General features: G+C 33.2%; 1 protein-coding gene and 1 long non-coding RNA gene across 8 annotated transcripts in view; one reads left to right on the top strand and one right to left on the bottom strand.

The window, feature by feature from the left end:
- Positions 1 to 21,184, bottom strand: part of SCLT1 (sodium channel and clathrin linker 1) — a 219,893-nt gene that overhangs the window by 71,449 nt on the left and 127,260 nt on the right. For all 6 annotated transcript variants that reach the window (XR_004182683.1, XR_004182684.1, XM_003899182.4 and 3 more), the window contains exons 10-15: positions 20,315 to 20,405; positions 15,512 to 15,603; positions 10,174 to 10,351; positions 7,241 to 7,339; positions 3,748 to 3,819; positions 98 to 172 (exon numbers count right to left, since the gene is read on the bottom strand). Coding sequence is in view for 4 of the 6 variants with exons in the window: in XM_003899182.4 (XP_003899231.1) it covers positions 98 to 172; positions 3,748 to 3,819; positions 7,241 to 7,339; positions 10,174 to 10,351; positions 15,512 to 15,603; positions 20,315 to 20,405 (607 nt within the window). In the remaining 2 variants the exon portion in view is untranslated. The remainder of the gene's footprint in view (positions 1 to 97; positions 173 to 3,747; positions 3,820 to 7,240; positions 7,340 to 10,173; positions 10,352 to 15,511; positions 15,604 to 20,314; positions 20,406 to 21,184) is intronic.
- Positions 1 to 21,184, top strand: part of LOC103884631 — a 28,531-nt gene that overhangs the window by 1,248 nt on the left and 6,099 nt on the right. For both annotated transcript variants that reach the window (XR_004182685.1, XR_004182686.1), the window contains exon 3: positions 20,920 to 20,978. This is a non-coding gene — a long non-coding RNA (uncharacterized LOC103884631). The remainder of the gene's footprint in view (positions 1 to 20,919; positions 20,979 to 21,184) is intronic.

Raw genomic sequence — 21,184 nt, 5'->3', positions numbered from 1 at the left:
TAAAGGAATTGCTAGTAGATAGCATGATGGAAACAGACAGTAATGTTGCCTATTTGCAGTTGGGTTTTAGGTAGTTATATTTCCTTTTTCTTTTTACCTTTTCTAGTTCTTCTTCCACTGCTTTTTTTTCCTTAATGACTCGTTCAATTTGGCCTTGTTTTTCAGCACACTCCTATAAATTCAAGTCATATTGTAAATATATACATTTGGTAACATCTTAAGAAAAGTGGGGAAAAATGGAGCAGTAAAATAATTTGTTCATAATGGGAATATCATAGTTATCAACACAAGTTTAAGGTTACATTGATTAAAGACAAAACTCAATGTCTGAAGAGCAACCTAACCCAGGATTTCAGAAATTGCCTCCAGCAGTAGGATGCCAAGGAGTTCTAATTAAACAGATTAGGTGGGAGACAGAGGTTGGGGGATTCCAGGGAGAAAAAAATATGAATGGAACTCCTTTCTCATACTATAGATTTTCTTTTTACATACTCTTATCAAGTATTTTGAAAAGGGAAGTAAGAACCAGATAGTGGCACAAAACCCTCAGGGATAACCCATGGCCTAAAAGATAGGTGGGTGTATAAACTCTAAAAAAGTTAACCTTTTTCTTTACAAAAATTATAGCAAACAGAAATACTAAAAATATTTTATTAGCATGAACATAAAGTATTTCTCCTCAAAAGATTTTACTCAGTATTTAGCAAGCATATCAATTAGATAATAAAATCTAATTTTGCTAATGCACCTAAAACAAAAAAGTCATAATAATTATTAGTTCTTCACAATTATTTGTATTTATACATTTATTTTGGAGAACGGGTAATGGGTATGGCTTTTTTTCTCTCTCTTTTTTTTTCTAATTGTGAATCATACTTTGGAGGAACCCGCTTTGCTAACAGTGCATTACTTACTAATGATGTTCAATTATTTTATAGAAGAAGTGTATTTCAATATGTTTTTAAATTTTAAAGTAAGCTTCTTTTGTGACCCAAAATTAATCACCATTGATTATAATGAAGATCTTTAACCCTATGTTACAAATCAGTTGCCAAATTTAAATTTAATGTCTTTTATTAAGATAGAACTCTGAGTGTATACAAAATGCAACATTAATATTCCATATATTCATATAGGAAGTTGCTTATCCAGGAAAGGGTAGCTTCAGTGCTAAATTTGGGATTTTACCTACATTTGTAACTCCTCCCATGTGATTTTTAATATATGTTAATAACAAAGTCTGGCTCACACTTCTGGGGCTGGTAAGTGGTATATAAAGAAATGCATGTGTAAGTAGGCTTCATATCCCTCTCCACCCAATCCACTATTTTACTGACAAATGATGATGGCCTAAAGAATATTTGGTTAACTTGGGGGTAAAAAAAGTAAAATGAGACAGCAAAGTTTAAACCTTTAGAGAGAATTACCATACTAATTCTATTATAAATGCACTATAATACTAAAGCGAACATCAAAAATTACTATTACAAAGTTTTTAGAGATATTTGCTTATCACCACTGACATGCCTACCTTTGGGGGAAAATATGACAAAATAATAGGTATTTTTTCAGGTACTCATGGAGTATTTCCAAAATAATACTCTATAAAAGAAGTCTCAAAACATACTAAGAACCAATCATATACACCATGATCTGTGCTGCCGACCTAACCAAATGAGAAATCAACAATAACAGGCAGTGTAAATCCTCATGTATTTATAAACTAAAAAAAAAAAAGACTTCCAAAAAATTCATTCATCAAAGAAAAGATCATAATGAACATTTTATTTTACTTCTGTAAGTTTGAACATTTTATAATTAACTTTCTTATTTGATATAGATTAATAGCAATCTGCTACATGGCACAATAAAACCTTGAATATTCTTAAGATAAACTACACCTTACCAGAGAAAACAAAGGCTGTTAGGTACACGTTGGTCTTCAAAGGGAGATATGTAGCTTGAAATACAATGGTTCTGGCTTTTTCTTAATCTATTAAATAATCTGCACACTCATCTAAAATACAAGTTTTTCTCCTTCCTGTGAGCATACCTTAATTTTGGGTTAGCAAAAGTATGCTTAACTACCTTCCTGGACTTCATAGTGTAAATAATAGTATGGATGGATAGTATATTAATACTATTAGTATAGATAGTAAAATTGTTAATAATAGAAAACAATAGCAAGCATCAGGTTATTATGCTTCAAACTGCAGCTTAGATTTTTTTGAGAAAATCTGTCTTGAAGTAGCCAAATGTTTTCCTTTGAACATATTTTTAACATATTTAATACTTCAAACTTTTCAATTACACAGTATAGTTCTCCCCATAGAATCAACATGACTACCAGATGTTTTAGAAAAATCACTTAGCTATGAAGTAGAATTGTTTTACCATAAGAAACACTTTTTGCAATAAACTAAAATTGTCATTCTTTTTACTCTAAAGTGAGTTTAATATAGCTCTGGTTGTTACATAGCTAATAATGATTTGAAAAATCCCTGGAAGTCTTAGCCAGTCCTTGTTCCCTTGAGAATACAGAAAGAATGAATGTTCATGCCCTTGAAGAGTCTACCATCCATTAAATGATCTTGGACTGGGGTAGTATCCTTCTACTTCTCTTTTTCCACAAAGATACTAATCTCTTGATAGCTAATCAGCCCATGAAAGAGAACAAGCGAAATAACTGAGTGATAGAAAAGGAAGCAAAACTGTACAACAAAAAACTACACATGACTAACTGGCCGCATTGCATCCCACTAGTTTTACTTGATGTTCCTACATTATTAAAATAAGTGACATTAAACAAATACAAAATAAATGTTCCTTGTTCTATTACATTTGGGACCCAATACACGATGATTAAGATCCCATCATGTGCTCTCCAAAGTTTGTAGAATGGCAAAAGAAAATGTGGTTCCTCTGTCAGAGTGTTTAAATATATCATTCAGTTGATAAACATTTAAAAATAAACTCTGCAAAACACTGTACTAGGCAAGCAATAGGGAAAATAAAGGAAGGTGTAAGACTCTACTATGTTGAGATGCTACAATCTAATTGCAGATATAAGATTTTCATGGAGAGAGACAGTGTATGATCAACATACACCTAATGCACGACATTTATTACAAGATATGATTCATTGATAAATTTTGTAATAGAGATAAAAAGTGATACAGGGAGTCAGAAAAGATGAGAGTATGTGAAGTTATAAACATTTTCTCAATTCTTAAAAATTGTTGTACTTTTATTCTCCTGTAAGCAAGGTTATTAAATTTCTTTACATCAAACTTCAAATTAAACTTCTATTTCCAATCCCATCTCTAGCCACACAAGTAATCTTTTCCTCTCCCCTCTTGGCCTACTCATTCCTCAGTCCTCATTTCTTTCAGGAAGCTTTCTGTCTTTCTTCCTTACCACTGTTAAATATACTTTCTCTTTCTCCTTGGTTTCCCAGAAAAACTCAGCATATGATAGGAGCTACAGCTAGCAATAGCACCCTGTGCATTCTCTGTCAAAGACAGGTAGTTACAGTAAAAGGTGATAAATGCCATCTATCTTTCCTGCTAGAACATAAGCCACAAGACTGCTGCAAACATGTCTATCTGGATTTTCGCTTTTTTCCTAGCACCTAGTCAGGGCTTGGTTCAATAAGCATCTTTTGAATGAATGAATCCCCAATAGTATATATCTTGGCCTTTAAAGTAAGCAATATTTGGAAGAAAATATCAGTATAGTCAAACATACCATTTGAAGGGCTGAAAGTTCTTCTGTTAATCGAGAAATTTGTATATTGCATTGTTTTTTTGTGTTTGCAACCTGTAAATTAAGACATTTACTCATTATTTGGGTCTAGAATAAAAATGATTAATATCTGATAGAAACACATACAAGAATAATTTTGATAAAAACAAAATTGTAACTTTTAGGGCATAAAAGACAAATAAGCACACAATATATTAAAGAGCGAAGAATTTGCTATAAAGTGGAAGAAGAGTGAATAGAATGGTATATCCAAAATGACTGTGGTTGTCAGACATCTTCATCATAGGATGCTTTTGATTCATAAACAGAAGAATTTTTTTAATAATACCCATCACACCCCAGTATTAAATTACTTTTACTTCTAAAGATAAATTAAGATTTAATAATATTTAATAAATAACATTTAATAAAATTTAATTAACATTTAAATATCTTCAGAAAGAACACTATTAATGTGCACAGAGTATTTTGAAAAATTAGTCACATCTCATCAGGATTTCTCTATGACAATAAATTTTTCTAATAACTATTCATGCTTTTTAAAAGGACTCTGAAGAATACTGATGCCAATGGTAAATCATCAGTAAACTTTTATGATCTAAAGGTCTTTGAGAATTTTCTAGTATCTTGTAAGATGGACTATTTTGAAAATATGATGTAAACCTTGTTTAGAACATTTACAATACTGCCATGTACTTTATACGGTTAATTAATATGAGTTACCTTTCTGAAGGCCTGCCAAGCATACTATTTCTGGGTCTATTTTAGCTCTTTTTTTTTTTTTGAGAGGGAGTCCCGCTCTGTGGCCCAGGCTGGAGTGCAGTGGCGCGATCTCGGCTCACTGCAAGCTCCGCCTCCCAGGTTCACCCCATTCTCCTGCCTCAGCCTCCAGCCGGGACTACCGGCGCCCGCCACCAGGCCCAGCTAATTTTTTGTATTTTTAGTAGAGACGGGGTTTCACCGTGTTAGCCAGGATGGTCTCGATCTACTGACCCTGTGATCTGCCTGCCTCAGCCTCCCAAAGTGCTGGGATTACAGGCGTGAGTCACCGCGCCCGGCCTATTTTAGCTCTTTTCAAGGTTATAATTTGATGTAGACTTTTCCTATGAATAATTATATTAAAAATCAATGTATTCTGTTTATGGATCAGTAACAATAACAGAATTTATGGAGGATTAATGTGTGTTAGGTACTATTCAGAGTGCTTTACATGTATTATCTCAATTCTCACAAAAATCCAATGAGGTTGTTATTATTTCCATTATAGATGAGGAAAACTGAGGCAGAGAAATTAAGTCATAAATGTTCCTATAATATAAAAATTTTGGTTCTTACAAGCCCTGTCATGTCTATCTCTCTCTCGCATAATTTCTAAAATGTGTTCTTTTTAGTATCTAGAAATGATACAGCTAACTTGAGGGCTTATGACAACAGGAGGGTACATATTTTGAAATACATTTATAGTAATCCTGGCAAATACAGATGAATCAAACTATTCATGCCTTTTGAAAGGACTGTGTAGAACTATTGACACTGATGGCATATCATATGTAAACTTCTGTGCTCCAAAAGTCATATGGAATTTTCTAGAGTTAGTATCTAATGAAACAAAATGTAAACTTCCGTCATGTGAGGAAATACACATTTCAGTGAGGTAGTTTACTGTGATTGGGGTTTTGAAGTCTGTAGAGGGACTAATACACTTCTCTCATCCTATCTTCACTTTATATAAGCATTTCCCTCTATAATTTTATGAACAGTAAGGATATTTATAAACCAAATAGTAAGATAAACTATTAAGAAATAGGAAAATCCAATAATGGCACTAGCTTTGACTTAAAATCAAAAGTAAACAATGTATTTTTTTTTACAAATTTTATTTATTTGAGAGATATCTAAGAAATAAAGTATTTTCATATTTTAAAGAAATAAGCCACTGTCATATTTTTGTTCAATTTTATAGCCAGAAGAGAAATATGTGACAATTTATTCATTGTATTTACTTCAGTCAATAGGAAGAGATACATATAAAGTTATTCTCAATTCAACAGGTAAATTCTACATATTTGAAGGACACGCTGTGAATAATTTGGGATTAAATGAAATTCACAGAACAATGCTAAAAATAGTGGCTATCTCTGGGTATTAAACTTGTAATTTTAATTTTCTTTTATACATATTTTTCATTTATACATATTTTCTCATACATATTTTCCATTTCTTTTTACAATGAATATATGTCACTTTTAATAATAATTTTAAAAGTTTACTTTAAAAAATTAACTTGGCAAGAGTGTGGAACTCAGAGGGGGGAAAGACCCAGCAAAATGCATGGCACACAGGAAGTGCTCAATAAATATTTCCTGAGTGAATAGTTGTAATGGCGGGGAAAGGCTGGCTACAGGAAATCAACAGGAACACCTAAGGAAGAAACAATCTGGGACTGACTACAAGAGTAAGTTCAGTTTCAGACATGTTGAGCTTCAGATGCCTATAAGGATTACATATTTGAATAGGGAAATAATTGGATTTTAGGAAGCATCTGTATTTTCCATTTGCAAAACATTTGGAATGAATGAGATCACAATGCTTGTGAAAAATCCTACTTAGATTATTTAAAGTTTCATGCAAAAGATGAGCTTCATCAGCCCCAAAATCAATGTGAATTTATTTTAGGATAAGAAAATACAATTAGAGGAATGCTCATACCATGAATACTTTAATAAAATATTTTTATCATTAAAAGTATAAAGTTTATTAATATTTATTTTAAAAATATGTCGTCAAGAATATTTTAGGCTATAGTCCAATGTTACAGTACTCTCAACTTCACGAATAGGAAGGACAGAGCTCCTGCAGAAAGGATATAGAAGATTAGAAATTAAAAAGCACACGGTTTACTTTGGACTCTGCCTTAAATTAAAAATTTTATCTTGGGAAATTATCTAATTTCGGTCATATAAAGATAAAGTAATAGATTTTTTTTTCTTTACACCATGATTCTGTAAAAGTAATAGATTTCTAAGAAATACTTCTGCAGGAAGAAATATTATGCAGTGGCTTTGTGGAAATAAAAATTCTACCACCTAGTTGCTTGGGAGAAAGCAAACATTTTAACTTTATTTTTTCTAAACTGATGAAGTTTTAAAATCCAGTTTAAAGCTACAGTTCACCTAGAAGAGAAATAATATTGCCCACAAAAAATACAGATAAGGAAAAAAAAGGAACATCTTTATTTTATCAAGTGGAGGGCTATTCAGTATATCCCACTATCCTACTGGAGATAAATTTAAAGGAAAGGAGCCTTTACTCAGTTCCTTTAGTTAGTTTTTAAACATTTATGTTAATAATTTCAAAACAGTCTTCATAACTATGTAGGCAAGTATTTTAATTTTAATTTACAAATATTTAGGTAGAATTTAGTCTTTAGTTGTGACTTAAATTCTGAATTTTAAATATAATTAAAAATCCTTACTTCCTTCTTGGTTCTTATGGTAGCATCTTGTACAAACCGAGAAACTGTCTCTTTCATTTTCTCTATGTCTTCTTCTTTTTGCTTCTCCTCAAGTAGAGCCTTCAGAAAACAATCATTTCATGTTATAGATCACATCATTATTAGCAAAGATAGTAACAGGTAAAAACCTATCCACTAGTCACTTTCTATAAACACCTTATTCAAAACTTCTGGGACATCTCTACTTGAATATCATGTTGAAATCATGAATGATATTTATTTTCCCTAACCTCCTCACCTGCCCTTGTCCTAACTAAAGACACTTTCTCTATGGTATTTATTTCAGCCAATGTTTCTAACACCCTTCTAATCTCTACAGCCAGAAATCTTAAAACCATTTTTGAATTTTCCATTTTTTTTGAGTCCCTATATAAAGTAAATCATCAAATCTAGGTATTGTATCCTTATAAGAATCTCTTGAATTTCTTTCTCTTTCCATTATTTAGTATTATTCAAATTATGTCACTCATTAACTCATAACTTGATCACTGCAGACACCACTTGTTTTTGTCTCTTTGATGTGTTTCTATCATTCCAATCATTTCCATCTCCCACCAAATAAATATTGCCATAATCCTAGCTCTGCTGTCAGTCACACTCCATTTCCTTGCTTCTCTGTGAAGCAAAACTCTGTAACATGTTCATCTCCAAGACTTTTTCTTTCAATCTCTTTTATACTTCCTTGAATCAGGCTTTCACCATCATGATCTCCATGTTGATTATCTGTAAGTAAATTTTCAGTACTTCTTTACCAGCAGCACTTGAGATATTTACTTTCCTCTCCTTGTTGTACTTTCTGCACGTGATTTTCAGCACATCATACACAGTACTGGTTTTCCTCCTCTCTCACTGATCATTCCTCTTCAGTCTACACTGCTGATTCTTCCTCATCTCCTGAATCTCTTAACACTGGACTACCCAAGGTTCAGTTCTTGCCCCCCTCTCTATATGTCCTTCTCTTAGTGGTCTAATCAAATTTCATGGTTTTAAATATCATTTATATGCTGACAATTCCCATATTTATATTTCTAACACAAATCTTTTTTTCTGGGCTTGGAACTCCTTCAATTAGGCCAAGTTGAATCCATTTTAAATCAACATGTAAGTGGCCCTGTGTTCTGTTCCCACCATCTTCCAAAGGTACCATACACATTTTTACCTGTTTTTTTAAAAATTGCTTTTTAAGATAAATTTCCTCCACCTTAAACAAGTAAGCTAGTGACAAGTAACAGCTGTTCTTACGTAATAACCTTGAGGGGGAGAAGGGGAACTATGCTAGGCTGCACTTCCTGCCTTGCTTGTATGATCGGTTGGGAGAACCGTTGACTTTGAACAAGCAACTGAAGATGGGAAACCTCTAGCAACTAAGCAATGAGTCAAGGAGCAGCTTAATATTGTAGCCATAGACAGTCTCTGTGAGGGTCTGTTGACTTAGGATTTGAGTGAGAAAATTTGGGAGGAGGATGGGCAATGAGTGTTCCTACTCTTTTCTCTGTCCACTGTGCTCTACACAAGATGTTTATTTATTTATTTATTTATTTTTTTTTGAGACAGAGTCCCGCTCTGCCGCCCAGGCTGGAGTGCAGTGGCCAGATCTCAGCTCACTGCAAGCTCCGCCTCCCGGGTTTACGCCATTCTCCTGCCTCAGCCTCCCAAGTAGCTGGGACTACAGGCGCTCACCACCTCGCCTGGCTAGTTTTTTGTATTTTTCAGTAGAGACGGGGTTTCCCCGTGTTAGCCAGGATGGTCTAGATCTCCTGACCTTGTGATCCGCCCGTCTCGGCCTCCCAAAGTGCTGGGATTACAGGCTTGAGCCACCACGCCCGGCCAAGATGTTTATTTTTAATGGCTTGGTATTAAGAGTGCTCATACAAGTAGGCTTCAGAGGGCAGAGATAAAAATTTTGTCTTGACCTTAATTTTTCTAGTTGATTTAGGTATTCGACACAATTCCCAAGCATATTATGTCTATTGTGTGCCTCTTAACCATTCTAAAAGACAGTATTCAGATCACAGATGAAAATATTAGTTGAAAGGCATGATAAACACCTTAGCATTCCCACAGTTAGGATTTAGATAATTTTTTTTTAATTTATTAGCTTCTCAATATCCAACTTACACTATGTTCTGTTTTACTAGATCTCTTGAAAAATCTTCTGTAAAAAGGGAAATATACATAAAACAAAGCACTTCCTTTGTACCCCAACATACTTGCTAGCAGAGTATTCTGCATATACTAGGTTTTCAATAAATGTTGGTAAATAAATTAATGATTTAATGAACTCTACATAAGGGAGGCAGCAAAATAAACATTAAAACATTTATTTTGTGACTTCAGTAAACTAAATACATAATTCATAGGGAAGCCGTATATGACAAGGAACACTGTATTTGATAGCACAGGAATCACAATTGTTAGAGAACTAAAAAAGAACAGTGACATGAAGACTTTGGTAAATAAATCTTTAAAGCCAATTAAGCTTCTGCTTTATTAAAGTAATTGAGTATATGACGAAGGGGAATAGAGATGGATAAGATTTATCAGATTCAACTGAATAAAATATAGGGTATACTGCAGTAAAGCACTGTAACAGTTTTTTTTTTTTTTTTTTTTTTTTAAAGTATGAGACTACAGGGTTTGAAGATTAGTTACACAGGGTTTGGGAAAATAAGAAAAGTCTGATATTTATACATTATTTTAGAAAGGAATTGACATTTTATCATATTATCATATTTGGTTTTACCATCCAAGAATATGGTATGATTACTAATGAAGAGAATAGCAATTTCATTTTCATGCATTTATTCTGCAGCTATTGAATCCCTTACTGTGAGGTCACATGGGAGAATAGTCAACATTTTATTATATCTAAACATATTTACTAGCTTTCTTACCTGACTTTTTTGAAGGTGAGCTTCTTCTAAGAGTTGCATGCTATTTCTGGCTCTTACAATAGCCTCATATCGCTCTTTTTCTAATTCATTGCACTTTGCTTGTAGCTCTCTGGTCTGTTTTTCCAGATGTGTATTTTCTGTTCTTAATTGGTTAGCTTCTTGGATTGTCACACATAATCTAGAAATCAATAATTACACTGGGAAAGTTAAACTTTTTTAAAGGGAAGGAGGGAGATTTCCTGAGCATCTACTACTCAGTAGCACAATACCGGTATTATTATGCTAGTAACTTTCGCATGTATTAATATTTTCTCATTTGATACTCATTACACTTCTATAAAGTAGGTTTTACTATCTCCATATCTTCATTTTAAAGAACAACAAACATACCCAGAGAGGTCAGGCATTTGATTAAGGTCATAGGGCTAATGAGCAGTGGGGCTGAGACTGAGCCTGGATTTTCTGATCCTAATTATGTTATACTTGTTATGGTATTACACTGTATTATATAGTTACATGACAATGACACAAAGCAAACCCTTAAGAAATGAGTTGTTCTTTACATTTATATGGTCTTTTCTCTTTTCTCCCTTTTCATGCTCTCTACCCAGACAAGCTATGTGAACTTACTAATGTATATATTAAAATAATTTTCTCAATATTCATATGATTTTATATATATATATATACTCATACACATATACACATAAATATACACACATATTATACATACAGCTAACCACAGTAGCTTTTTAATTTTTGTTATAACAATAAAAATCATAATATATACCCTTTTCTGTACTTGCTTTTCTCATCTAATAATATAGAAATCTCATCAAGTTATAAAGGCTCCTTCCTTTCTTAGTCTAATGAATGTAACCTCATTTCACTGTTAATTTGTATTTCTCTATAAGAAACTTTACGCATATTTTCTTCCTTTTGTAAGCCAAATGAATTTTGTTCTTTGAATTTCTTCTAATCTTTGCACATTTTTTTTCTGATGGGTTGTTTACTTTGCTCTTCCCTTTATAAGAACCATAAATTATAAATATTAACCCTTAAGTCTGTCCTTTATGCTGAAAATATTTTTTTTTTCCAAATCTACCTTTTGTTGTTCTTGCCTATTGACTCTATTTAGGGAATCTTCATCACACTAAAAATTTAACACAGCTAAATTTGACTATTTTTTTCAACTTTTGGGATTTCAGTTTTTATAAAGATGGTCTCCTTCATCCATAAATTGTCAGTGTAATCTCTTAGATTTCCTCCAAAGATTTCCATGACTTTAATTTTTACCCCTATATTTTTAATTCTGACTCATTTGAATTTACTCCTGAGTATGATGTAAGAGAAGAGTCCAACTTAAGTTCCAAACTAACGGCCGGTTGTTTGAGTACCATTAGTAACTAATGAATTTAAATACTCCTATTACCATCCTCCAAATATGCAAATACCATATATGCAAATATAATAATTTACTAGTAGATTATGTTTCATTAATCTACTTAGTTTTACATGCTCAACTCATTTTAATTTGATTACTGATTTGATTACTTTGGCTTTATAACATGTTTGGTAAGACACATTTTATAATTTTCTTTGTTATTTGTTATTTTCAGGCATTTCTTTTTTCTACATAGTAGAAGAAGCAGGCTTCTCTATTCTCCCCTCCGCACTCCCCTCCACTACCCACTTCAAAACCCTCTTCCTGTCAGTCAAGTGGTTTACTTTCTCATGCATTTGGTAATTTTTGATTAAGTTCATATCTGTCTAAACTTAATTTGTGGGAATCCTGAGGGGTCCATGTTCAAAAGTATTTCACCCAAAGGTTTACTATTGCTTCTTCCATGCACCAGGACTACCTACCAATCTGTTGCCACTTTAGTTTTTGGGGCTGAGGTTTCCAAATGAACAGATAGTATAATATTAAACAACAGTGTCATATGAGGGCAGAGTTATGGTTACACATTCTCAGAGAAGACTACAATGATTATTATGATTTTTATTTTTTCCATTTGGCTACATGATGGAAATAGTTTTATTGGTTGGCTATCATTGTTAAGAAGCAGAAATTTTTTTCTATTTTAGCCTTTTAATTAGAGTGTAGCTCCTTCAAGGGTTCTAGCCTGCCCAAGGACATTTACCTTCTTGTGACATAATATAGATCCAGCCCTGACATCCTTGGCAGGCAAGTCATTTATTTATCATTCTTGTTTTAGCTTCCTGTTTTTGTTTTTTTATTTGTATGCTTGAGAGTTCCCAACTATATAAGTTGAGCATTTAAATGTAATTAAACAGTTCATGCTATAAATTTTTTATGCTATTAGCATTCTAATATGTAAGTTAAAGAAACAACTTTGAAAACAAATCATGTTGTCATTTATCAAGATGCTTACATTAAGAGGGTTTTTTTCAGAATATTTAGTCTGACATGTTATGTGAATGGAATAGTCTGCACAATCATCATTAATCATTACTTTGTTCTCCTCCATTTCTAACCTGTGTTACTGAATTGTTGGTCCATTCAAATATCTGCCTCAAATCTTAAGAACAGACATTAATCGTATATTATGTCTGCTGTATCTGACTTTTGTGCTTCCTTTATACTGATATTAGACTTTACCTGAGCCAAGAAAACAGGGATGGCTAAGAAATCCTCCCACCCTTGTCCTCTAAACCCCCTCTATCATTTTGTGTTTCAGAATAGAGTTAACAGCATAAAATAACCCTGCTCTTGCATATTCCAAAATAAGACCCACCTCCATCCTTCCTCATGAGTCCCATAAGACTCATGCACCCCTCGTTTATCCACCTATATAAAACCTCAGGCCCCTTCCTTTTCTTTGAAACATTCCTCATTAATGAGCATTCTCCCTACTGCAATAGCCTGTATAAAATAATCTCCTGAATTATCTGGTACATTTGGTCTTTCACAGTACTAAAGACCCACCTAACTAAATCTTGAGGAAAAACAATTGTATCTAAATTCTGTTTTTCAATCACTTTCATATTAGTCTTTTCAAGCTCTCAAACATATACATATATCCTATGGTAACTTAGCTTTTAAAATGTCTTCAGTCTAGTAAGTGAATATTTGCTGAAGAAAGGAGAAAAAAAGTGATTTGGATTCCGATTAAGTAACGAATGATGTATAAATCTGGGTGCATTCTTTAGTACATATGAGTGAAATCTCAAATATCAATTCAGGCAGATAGTGGTAGCCAACCGAGAGTCAATTATATTATTGAATAATTTTCTTTCCCTAACAATTTAAGCATATGAGTAATGGAGGTCAGAAGGTGGTGGGGGTGATTATACAAGTAAGTGATGCCTATCAATCAGACTTCATTCTAAGTTTTTACTTATTTTTTAAAAACCCTATTTTTAATAGTAGTATCCATTGGTGAATTTTTCCTACTGAGAATAATCTTTTGTATCTGTTTAAATAGGTATAAATGATGTTTTAAGGACTTTTCTCTGTCATCTACAGAGATAATCAGATATCACCAGATACAGGCCACTTCTAGAATTCCAGAACCTAAAACACTGGCTGGTACAACAGTAGGTGCTCAACACACATTGAAAACATGATGCTTCACCTGTGAATACGAAAGTCCGTCTTAGGAGGGAGTCTTAAAGACTTTTCTTCTAACAATGCACGGAAAATCATATCTAGTCATACTGGGGTATACCTCAACTATCTCTTAGACCTTTTTCTACTACTCCTGTTCAATAGGCATAAAAATAGGGGTTTCAAGTATGCTTTGCATATATCTCCTTTATATTGCCCAAAATTACTGAAAACAAACAAACATATAAAAATTATTAAAACTTCATTTCACTTCTTTTCTTCTCAAATCTAATTATTATTGATTTCTGCAAGGATCATATTTGTTTTCCTCTACCTGTATTAATTATTCTAAATATTAGCACACAAAAGGCATTGTTGATGTGGGAGAGGTAGTCATATATTTATTTTCACTTTTATTATAGTCGTGTCAAATGAAAAGATTTTATTAAACAGATAAATTATTCATTTATAGCAAAATAAAATCATCAAAGCACTTGGAAAATGTTCTCTTTTCAAGATGACTTTTAGCATCTGGTTAAAAATTACTTCTTAGCAAAGACAAATATATATTCTCCCTACCTAAAATAAAGTCCACAATCTAATATCAAGTCATATGGCTCAGCTTGTACAAAGAAAAAAGATTTTAAAAAGAGTACTGCATGGACCATTCTGATATACCAGTGTCCTATACTCAACGGTTTGTAACTATGATGGTATTGGCATTTGAAATGTGTGGGGACATTTGGTAGTTACAATGCTAAGAAGTGCGACTAGAATTTCGTATTTGGTGCCAGGGATGCTAAACATCCTGTAGTTATTGGCACAGTCTCAAACAACTAAGAATTGTCTCACTCAAAAAGCCAATACTCCTGTTGAAAAACATGACACCAATTGATGATGGCTATCAGGACAGAGATGAGTGATGGGTAAAGGTATCCGAAGGGCCACTGCAAATTAGAACTCCCAAGAACACAAGGGAGAACAGTACTGGGAAGCAGGATACACTAGCACCTTGCCTTCTGGAGGACCAAAAGGATTGATGATCAAGCTTCAGCTTCCAAGATTTTTCTGACATATTATGTGCAAGATGCAAAAAGAATCTACATTTAGCTCTTGAAGTTAATCCTCTTTGTAGGATTTATGGTTCATGATTCCTAAAAAATAGCTTTTAAAAATAACATTCCTCTCCTTTCTTTGCCTTCCATTTTAATGGTTTATTTCTACTGTAACTGTATTATTTTAGAAGTACAGAATTATAGAGGGGTTGAAGTAATATCAAATTTCCTCTTAACTATGATTTTAAAATTTTAACCACTTTTTAGAAGAAAGAAAGATTTTAGGTTACTGAAGGTCAACTATGTTCACACCAAAATCTGCAGGCTGACCTAAGGACAAATGAAAATAAAGGTGTACTTTGTGCTCGCAGTACTGATACAAAAGCATGATATCAAGGGTTTTATTTGTTTCCCAAAAAGTACTGGACTAAATTTGGCACAACTATTCTCGTTCAAAGTTAAATTAATGCACTTAGTAAAGATTTTAAAATCATATTAAACAAATTATCTTTGAATATATATTCAAAGTATAGCAATCTGTTGAATATAATTTTTAATAAATAATGTCGATTAAATCAGATTTTACACCTATGATTATAGTTTTGATTTAGAGTTTATAAAATATTTATTCTAGTAAATATCACACTCTGACACTTTATTGTAAAATATCTTTAAAGCATATCAACAACGCTAGGTGCATTTAACAATTTACCTTATTTCTAATTGTTTTATACTGGACTGTAACTGCTGTAAGCGCCTATCTGATGCTTCCTCTCTTCCATGGGCAGACACCACATCCTTCTCCTAGAAAATAAAGAAACCAGAAGCTTACTTTGAGTATGTGAAAATTCAATACACCATTATACAGCCTAAAGAAAACAGTTCATGCTATAAAGTTACTATGCTATTAGCATTCCAATACATACGTTAAAAGAAACAATGTGACTTTGGAAACAAATCATGTGTATAATAAAAAGGAGGGGAGAACTTCATCATCAATCCTATATTCATAAAAAACACTCAAAAGTTATTGCATATGGATTTCTACCAATATTTCAGACTATTTCTATAATGCAAGTCTAACAAAACAAGAGAGAGATTTCTATGCAGAGAATCTGCCTTTAGAATATGCTCTCTTAACTATACTATTCTATGTCTCATTAAGTATCAAGGTAATCACAGGGTCTTTCTTCTTTGACATAGTGATGCTTTGACCTATATTAATAAATTTTATTTGTATCATCTTTCTAAAGAAATTTCTTGTTCTTCTTTTCCTGTTTCATGTGTTAACAAATATTTTTTATGATGCCATAACTTTTTGTTTTTCTTTTTGAGACAGAATCTCATTCTGTCTCCCAGGCTGGAGTGCAGTGGCGTGATCTTGGCTCACTGCAACCTCTGCTGCCCAGCTTCAAGCGATTCTCCTGGCTCAGCCTCCCGAGTAACTGGGATTACAGGCGCCTGCTACCGCGTTTGGCAAATTTTTGTATTTTTAGTAGATACGGGGTTTCACCACATTGGCCAGGATGGCCTTGAACTCCTGATCTAGTGAGCCACCCGCCTCGGCCTCCCAAAGTGCTGGGATTACAGGCATGAGCCACTGCACTCGGCCATTTTTTTAAAATTTTTTTTATTTTTAGGGTCTTGTCATGTTACCTAGGCTGCACTCAAACTCCTTGGGTCAAGTGATCCTCCTGTCTCAGCCTCTCAAGTAGCTGGGACTATAGGTGCACACCACCATGCCCAGCCTAAGAATGCTATTTTAATTCCTCTATTGCTTTTAGCTATATCTGTTTGAACTATTTTTTAGTAGTTGCTGTAGAGATTACAATATGCATCTTGAACTTACCCAATTTATTTAGAGTTAATATTTAGATAAAAGCTCAGAGAAAACACTGGAACCTTGCAACAGTGTATATCCATGTAGGATCCCAGTCCTGAGTGCCATTGTTGTCATATATTACATCTGCACACTTTACAAATCCATCAAATACAGTGTTATTAGTTCTGCTATAAGCAGTCATCTTTTAAAGATATGAAGAGAAAAGTATGTACACACGTTATTTCATATTTGCCATTTCTGTTGCTTTTAGTTTCTTCTTGTATCTGAGTTGCCATCTGGTGTCATTTCCTTTTAGCCTAAAGAACTTCCTTCAGAATTTTTTGAATGCAGGTCTGCTGGGGACAAACTCTCTCATTTTTGGTTTATTTGAAAATGCCTGTATTTTGCCTTCAGTTTTGAAGTATGATTTCACTGAATATAGAATTCTTAGTATTTTTTTCTTCAGCATTTCAAATGTATTATTCCAATACTTTCTGTTTTCACAGGTTTTTTTTTCACCCTTCCAGCCTTTATTTTTGATTCAAGGGGTACATGGGCAGGCTTGTTACATGGGTAAATTGTGTGTCAGGGGGTTTGGTATACTGATTATTTTGCCACCCAGGTAATGAGCATAGTACCTGATAGGTAGTATTTCAATCCTCACCCTCCTCCCATCCCCTACCCTCAAGTAGGGCCAGTGTATATTGTTCCCTTTAGTGTCCATTTGTACTCAATGTTTAGCCCCCACTTGTAAGTGAGGACATACAGTATTTGGTTTTCTGTTCCTGGGTTAATTTGCTTAGGATAATGGCCTTCAGCTGCATCCATATTGCTGCAAAGGACATGATTTTGCTCTTTTTATGATTGTGTAGTATTCCATGGTGTACACGTAACACATTTTCTTTATCCAGTCTGCTATTGATGGGCATCTAGGTTGATCCCATCTCTTTGTTATAGTGAATAATGCTGTGATGAACATACATGGGCATGTATCTTTATGGTGGAACAATTTATATTACTTTGTTATATACCCAGTAATGGGATTGCTGGGTTGAATGGTACTTCTGTTTTGAGTTCTTTGAGAAATCTCCAAACCTTTTTCCACAGTGGCTGAACTAGTTTCCATTCCCACCAGCAGTGGATAAACATTCCCTTTTCTCAGCAACATCACCAGCATCTGTAATTTTTTGACTTTGTAATGATAGCCATTCTGACAGGTATGAGATGGTATCTCATTGTGATTTTGATTTGCATTTCTCTAATTTGTAGTATTCAGCATTTTCTCATTTGCTTGTTGGCCACGTGTATATCTTCTTTTGAAAAGTGTCTGTTTATGTCCTCTGCCTACTTTTTAATGCTTTTTTTTTCCTGCAAAATTAAGTTCTTTATGCTGGATATTAGACCTTTGTCAGATGCACAGTTTGTGAATATTTTTTCCCATTCTGTAGGTTGTCTGTTTACTCTGTTGATAGTTTCCTTTGGTATGCAGAAGCTCTTTAGTTTAATTAGGTCCCACTTGTCAATTTTTGTTTTTGTTGCAATTGCTTTTGGAGTCTTTGACATAAAATCTTTGCCAGGGCCTATGTCCAGAAGTGTTTCCACAGTTTCTTGATGAGAACTCAGCCTTTAATCTTATCATTGCCTCTCTGTTCAGGTCATTTCTCTATTGCTACTTTCAGGTATTCTCTTCATAACTGGCTGTCAGTATCATTGTGATGTGTCTTAAAGTGATTCTGTGTTTACTCATTAATATTTTCCACCAAATTTAGGAAGTTTTCAGCCATTATTTATTTTTTTTCTGCTCCCATCCCCCTCCCTTTGGCAGTTCCAATTACACTTATGTTGTATTGCTTCACATTGTTCTATAGATTTCTGAGCACTTGTTCATTTTTCTTCAATCTTTTAAACTCTCTGTTCTTTGGACAGGGTAATTTCTATTGATCTGACTTCAAGTTCATTGATTATTTCTTCTGTCTTTCCCAATCTGTTTTTGAGTCCATTTAGTGAAATTTTTATTTCAGTTGCTCAACTTTAAAGCTCTAGAGTTTCTTCTTTAAAAATTATGTCCCAGTCCTCAATTAAAATTATCTATCTCTTCCTAGAGATTTTAATTTAAAAACAGATTTTAATTTCTTGAACATAAATATAATAGCTGATTTGAATCTCTGTCTGCTAAATCTAACAGATAGATCCATTTAAAGTCAGTTTCTAATGGCTGCCTCCCTCAGCACCTCCCCAACAAGTATAGGTCATACTTTTCTGTCTAGTAATTTTTTATTGAAAACCCGATAGTGTAGACAATACATTGCAGTTACTTGTTTTGTTCTTTTGAGCATTAATTTCTTTCTTTCTTTTTTTTAGTTCAAGTAGACAATTATCTTGCTTGGTCTTGATATTTGAAATCTATTCCACATACAGTATGTATCAGTTGATACATGTAATTAGTTCTTATTGCTTTCCACTATTGCTTTTATAACTAGGCCCTGTGCCTTCATAATTTGAAGATTAGTCAAGATTTGGGCAGAGGTAGGGTTCATCCTCTTTGTGGTTCCCTTGCTTCTAGAGATTCCCTTGTAATTTTCAGCTGCCTTTCCAGCTTTGGGCTTTGTCCTCTGATACTTCAAACAATAAGGAAGGCTTCAGTATGCTGATGCTTCAGTTGCACACATTTCTCGCATGTATTCAATTATAAAAAGTAGTAAACTCAAATATCTAGTTTCATACATCTCTATCTTTCAAAAGTAGATTTCTCTTAGGTCTCTGCCTGCTTCTTCACTGGGTTCTCTGGGGTCCCTCCCCCACTTCCATATGCATAATTTAGTTGTCAGGCATGAATTTGGTAAGAATTTACACTCAGAATTTGGCTCTTTTTCTGTGTGTTACTCTTGCTGCCACTATTTTTTCTTTAAATCTCCTACTGCTTTTCTAGCCCTAAACTTTGACCTGGGTACCTTAAGCCCATACAGAGGTGTTTTCTGAAGCCACAGCTGTGGGGGTTGGGAGAACTGACAGGCCAGAAATCCAAAAATTAACAATTCTTATTTCTTTTACTTTTTTCTGTTTTGGGTGCTTTCTGGTGTTTTAAAAATGTATCCAAGTTTTAAAATTGTTACTCTGGAAGGGTTCTTGTAACACTTAAAAAAAATCTACCATTATTAGAAATCCATAATCAACTTTTTACAGATTGGGAATAAAGCTTAGAAAGTTACATAGCTATAAGCCCCAGAGTGAGAATTTTCAATAATTATATCTATCTAAAAATAAAGCCTGACTTTTCCTTGACATCCTTCTGAAATTTCTCTATTACATATTTAAAAGAACCAGAGTCTATTATGCCAATAAATATTTTAGTAAATAACATAAAAGTAGTATTAAATGCTTGTTTTCCAACTGCAAATAACCAGTTAACTGAAACCTGATCTTGTATTAATCTGCATTTCAGTAATGATGTGATTAAGTGGGATTATGATGTTTTATTGAATTAGGCTACAGAGAATGGAAATAAAAAATTATTTATAAAGTTGTTTTCAATAATATAGTTTAGCTTCCTACTTTCATATTTTATATTTAAGGGTAATAAAATAATTAATTCATCTTCTGACAACCCTCTTTAACACCTAATTCAAAATAAATCAACAAAATAGAAAGAAAACTAAGCAACAGGTATCCATTTGTCTTAGAAATAGAAAATACCTTCTTTTTCATCTGTCCCTGCAGATCTTCAGTCGCGTTGGTTAACTCTTCCACTTTTGCTACAGCAACTCTCAGCTCTAATTTGGCTTGCCTAAAAAATAAAGTAAATTAATAAACACTGTTTTCATAGACCGCTAAGAATAAAAAATTAGAATAGAAATCTAAATTTGGTAAAATCAGTTCTAATTCTTGTGTATCGAAAATGCATCCATGGAATAAATTTTGGAAGATTCCTTTATTACTAATGAAAGCACATAGAAGACACTAAAGAAGAAAAAATATAGTTGAATGGTGAAGGGTATGAAGTAGAGGTCATGAATGCTTTATTTGGGTAAATTATATTATATACCAAAGTAATTCAATAAATTTCTTGAAAAAGCACTTTATCATCTTGATACATTACCTAACAAGAGCTCCAGTGCACTAAGAAGGATATACTTAGGTCTATAATATCCTTATAGAGATGGAGATTGGACTTTCTATGAAAATGAACTTAAACTTCAATACCTTGATCATTCCATAGACACCAGAAGTTTGTATTATGTAAACACTTAACATAAATTAAAATATTTGTCCCACCATAATACAATGTTTATTTTCTTCAGAGACTGTATTGGCAACGAATGAAAAAGACAAGTTTTTGTGAACATTCTAACAGAATCAAGTAAGTTTCAATATCTTCTTGACTCCTCATAGGAAATGATTTTAGAACAATAAGATGAGACTTTTTTAGACAGAAAAAATGATTTTTAATATTATTGTAATTTACCATTGAGTATAAAACACTTTGATTATCTAAAGAACATATTTTTTAAGAAGAAAAATATTTTAGTGTAGGAACTGTTCCCTATTTCTTAATTACATTTTATG

Source organism: Papio anubis, chromosome 3, assembly GCF_008728515.1.
Source record: "Papio anubis isolate 15944 chromosome 3, Panubis1.0, whole genome shotgun sequence".
NCBI lineage: Eukaryota > Metazoa > Chordata > Mammalia > Primates > Cercopithecidae > Papio > Papio anubis.
Note: the sequence above shows the minus strand (reverse complement) of the source record. Positions and strands in the feature narration are given on the sequence as shown.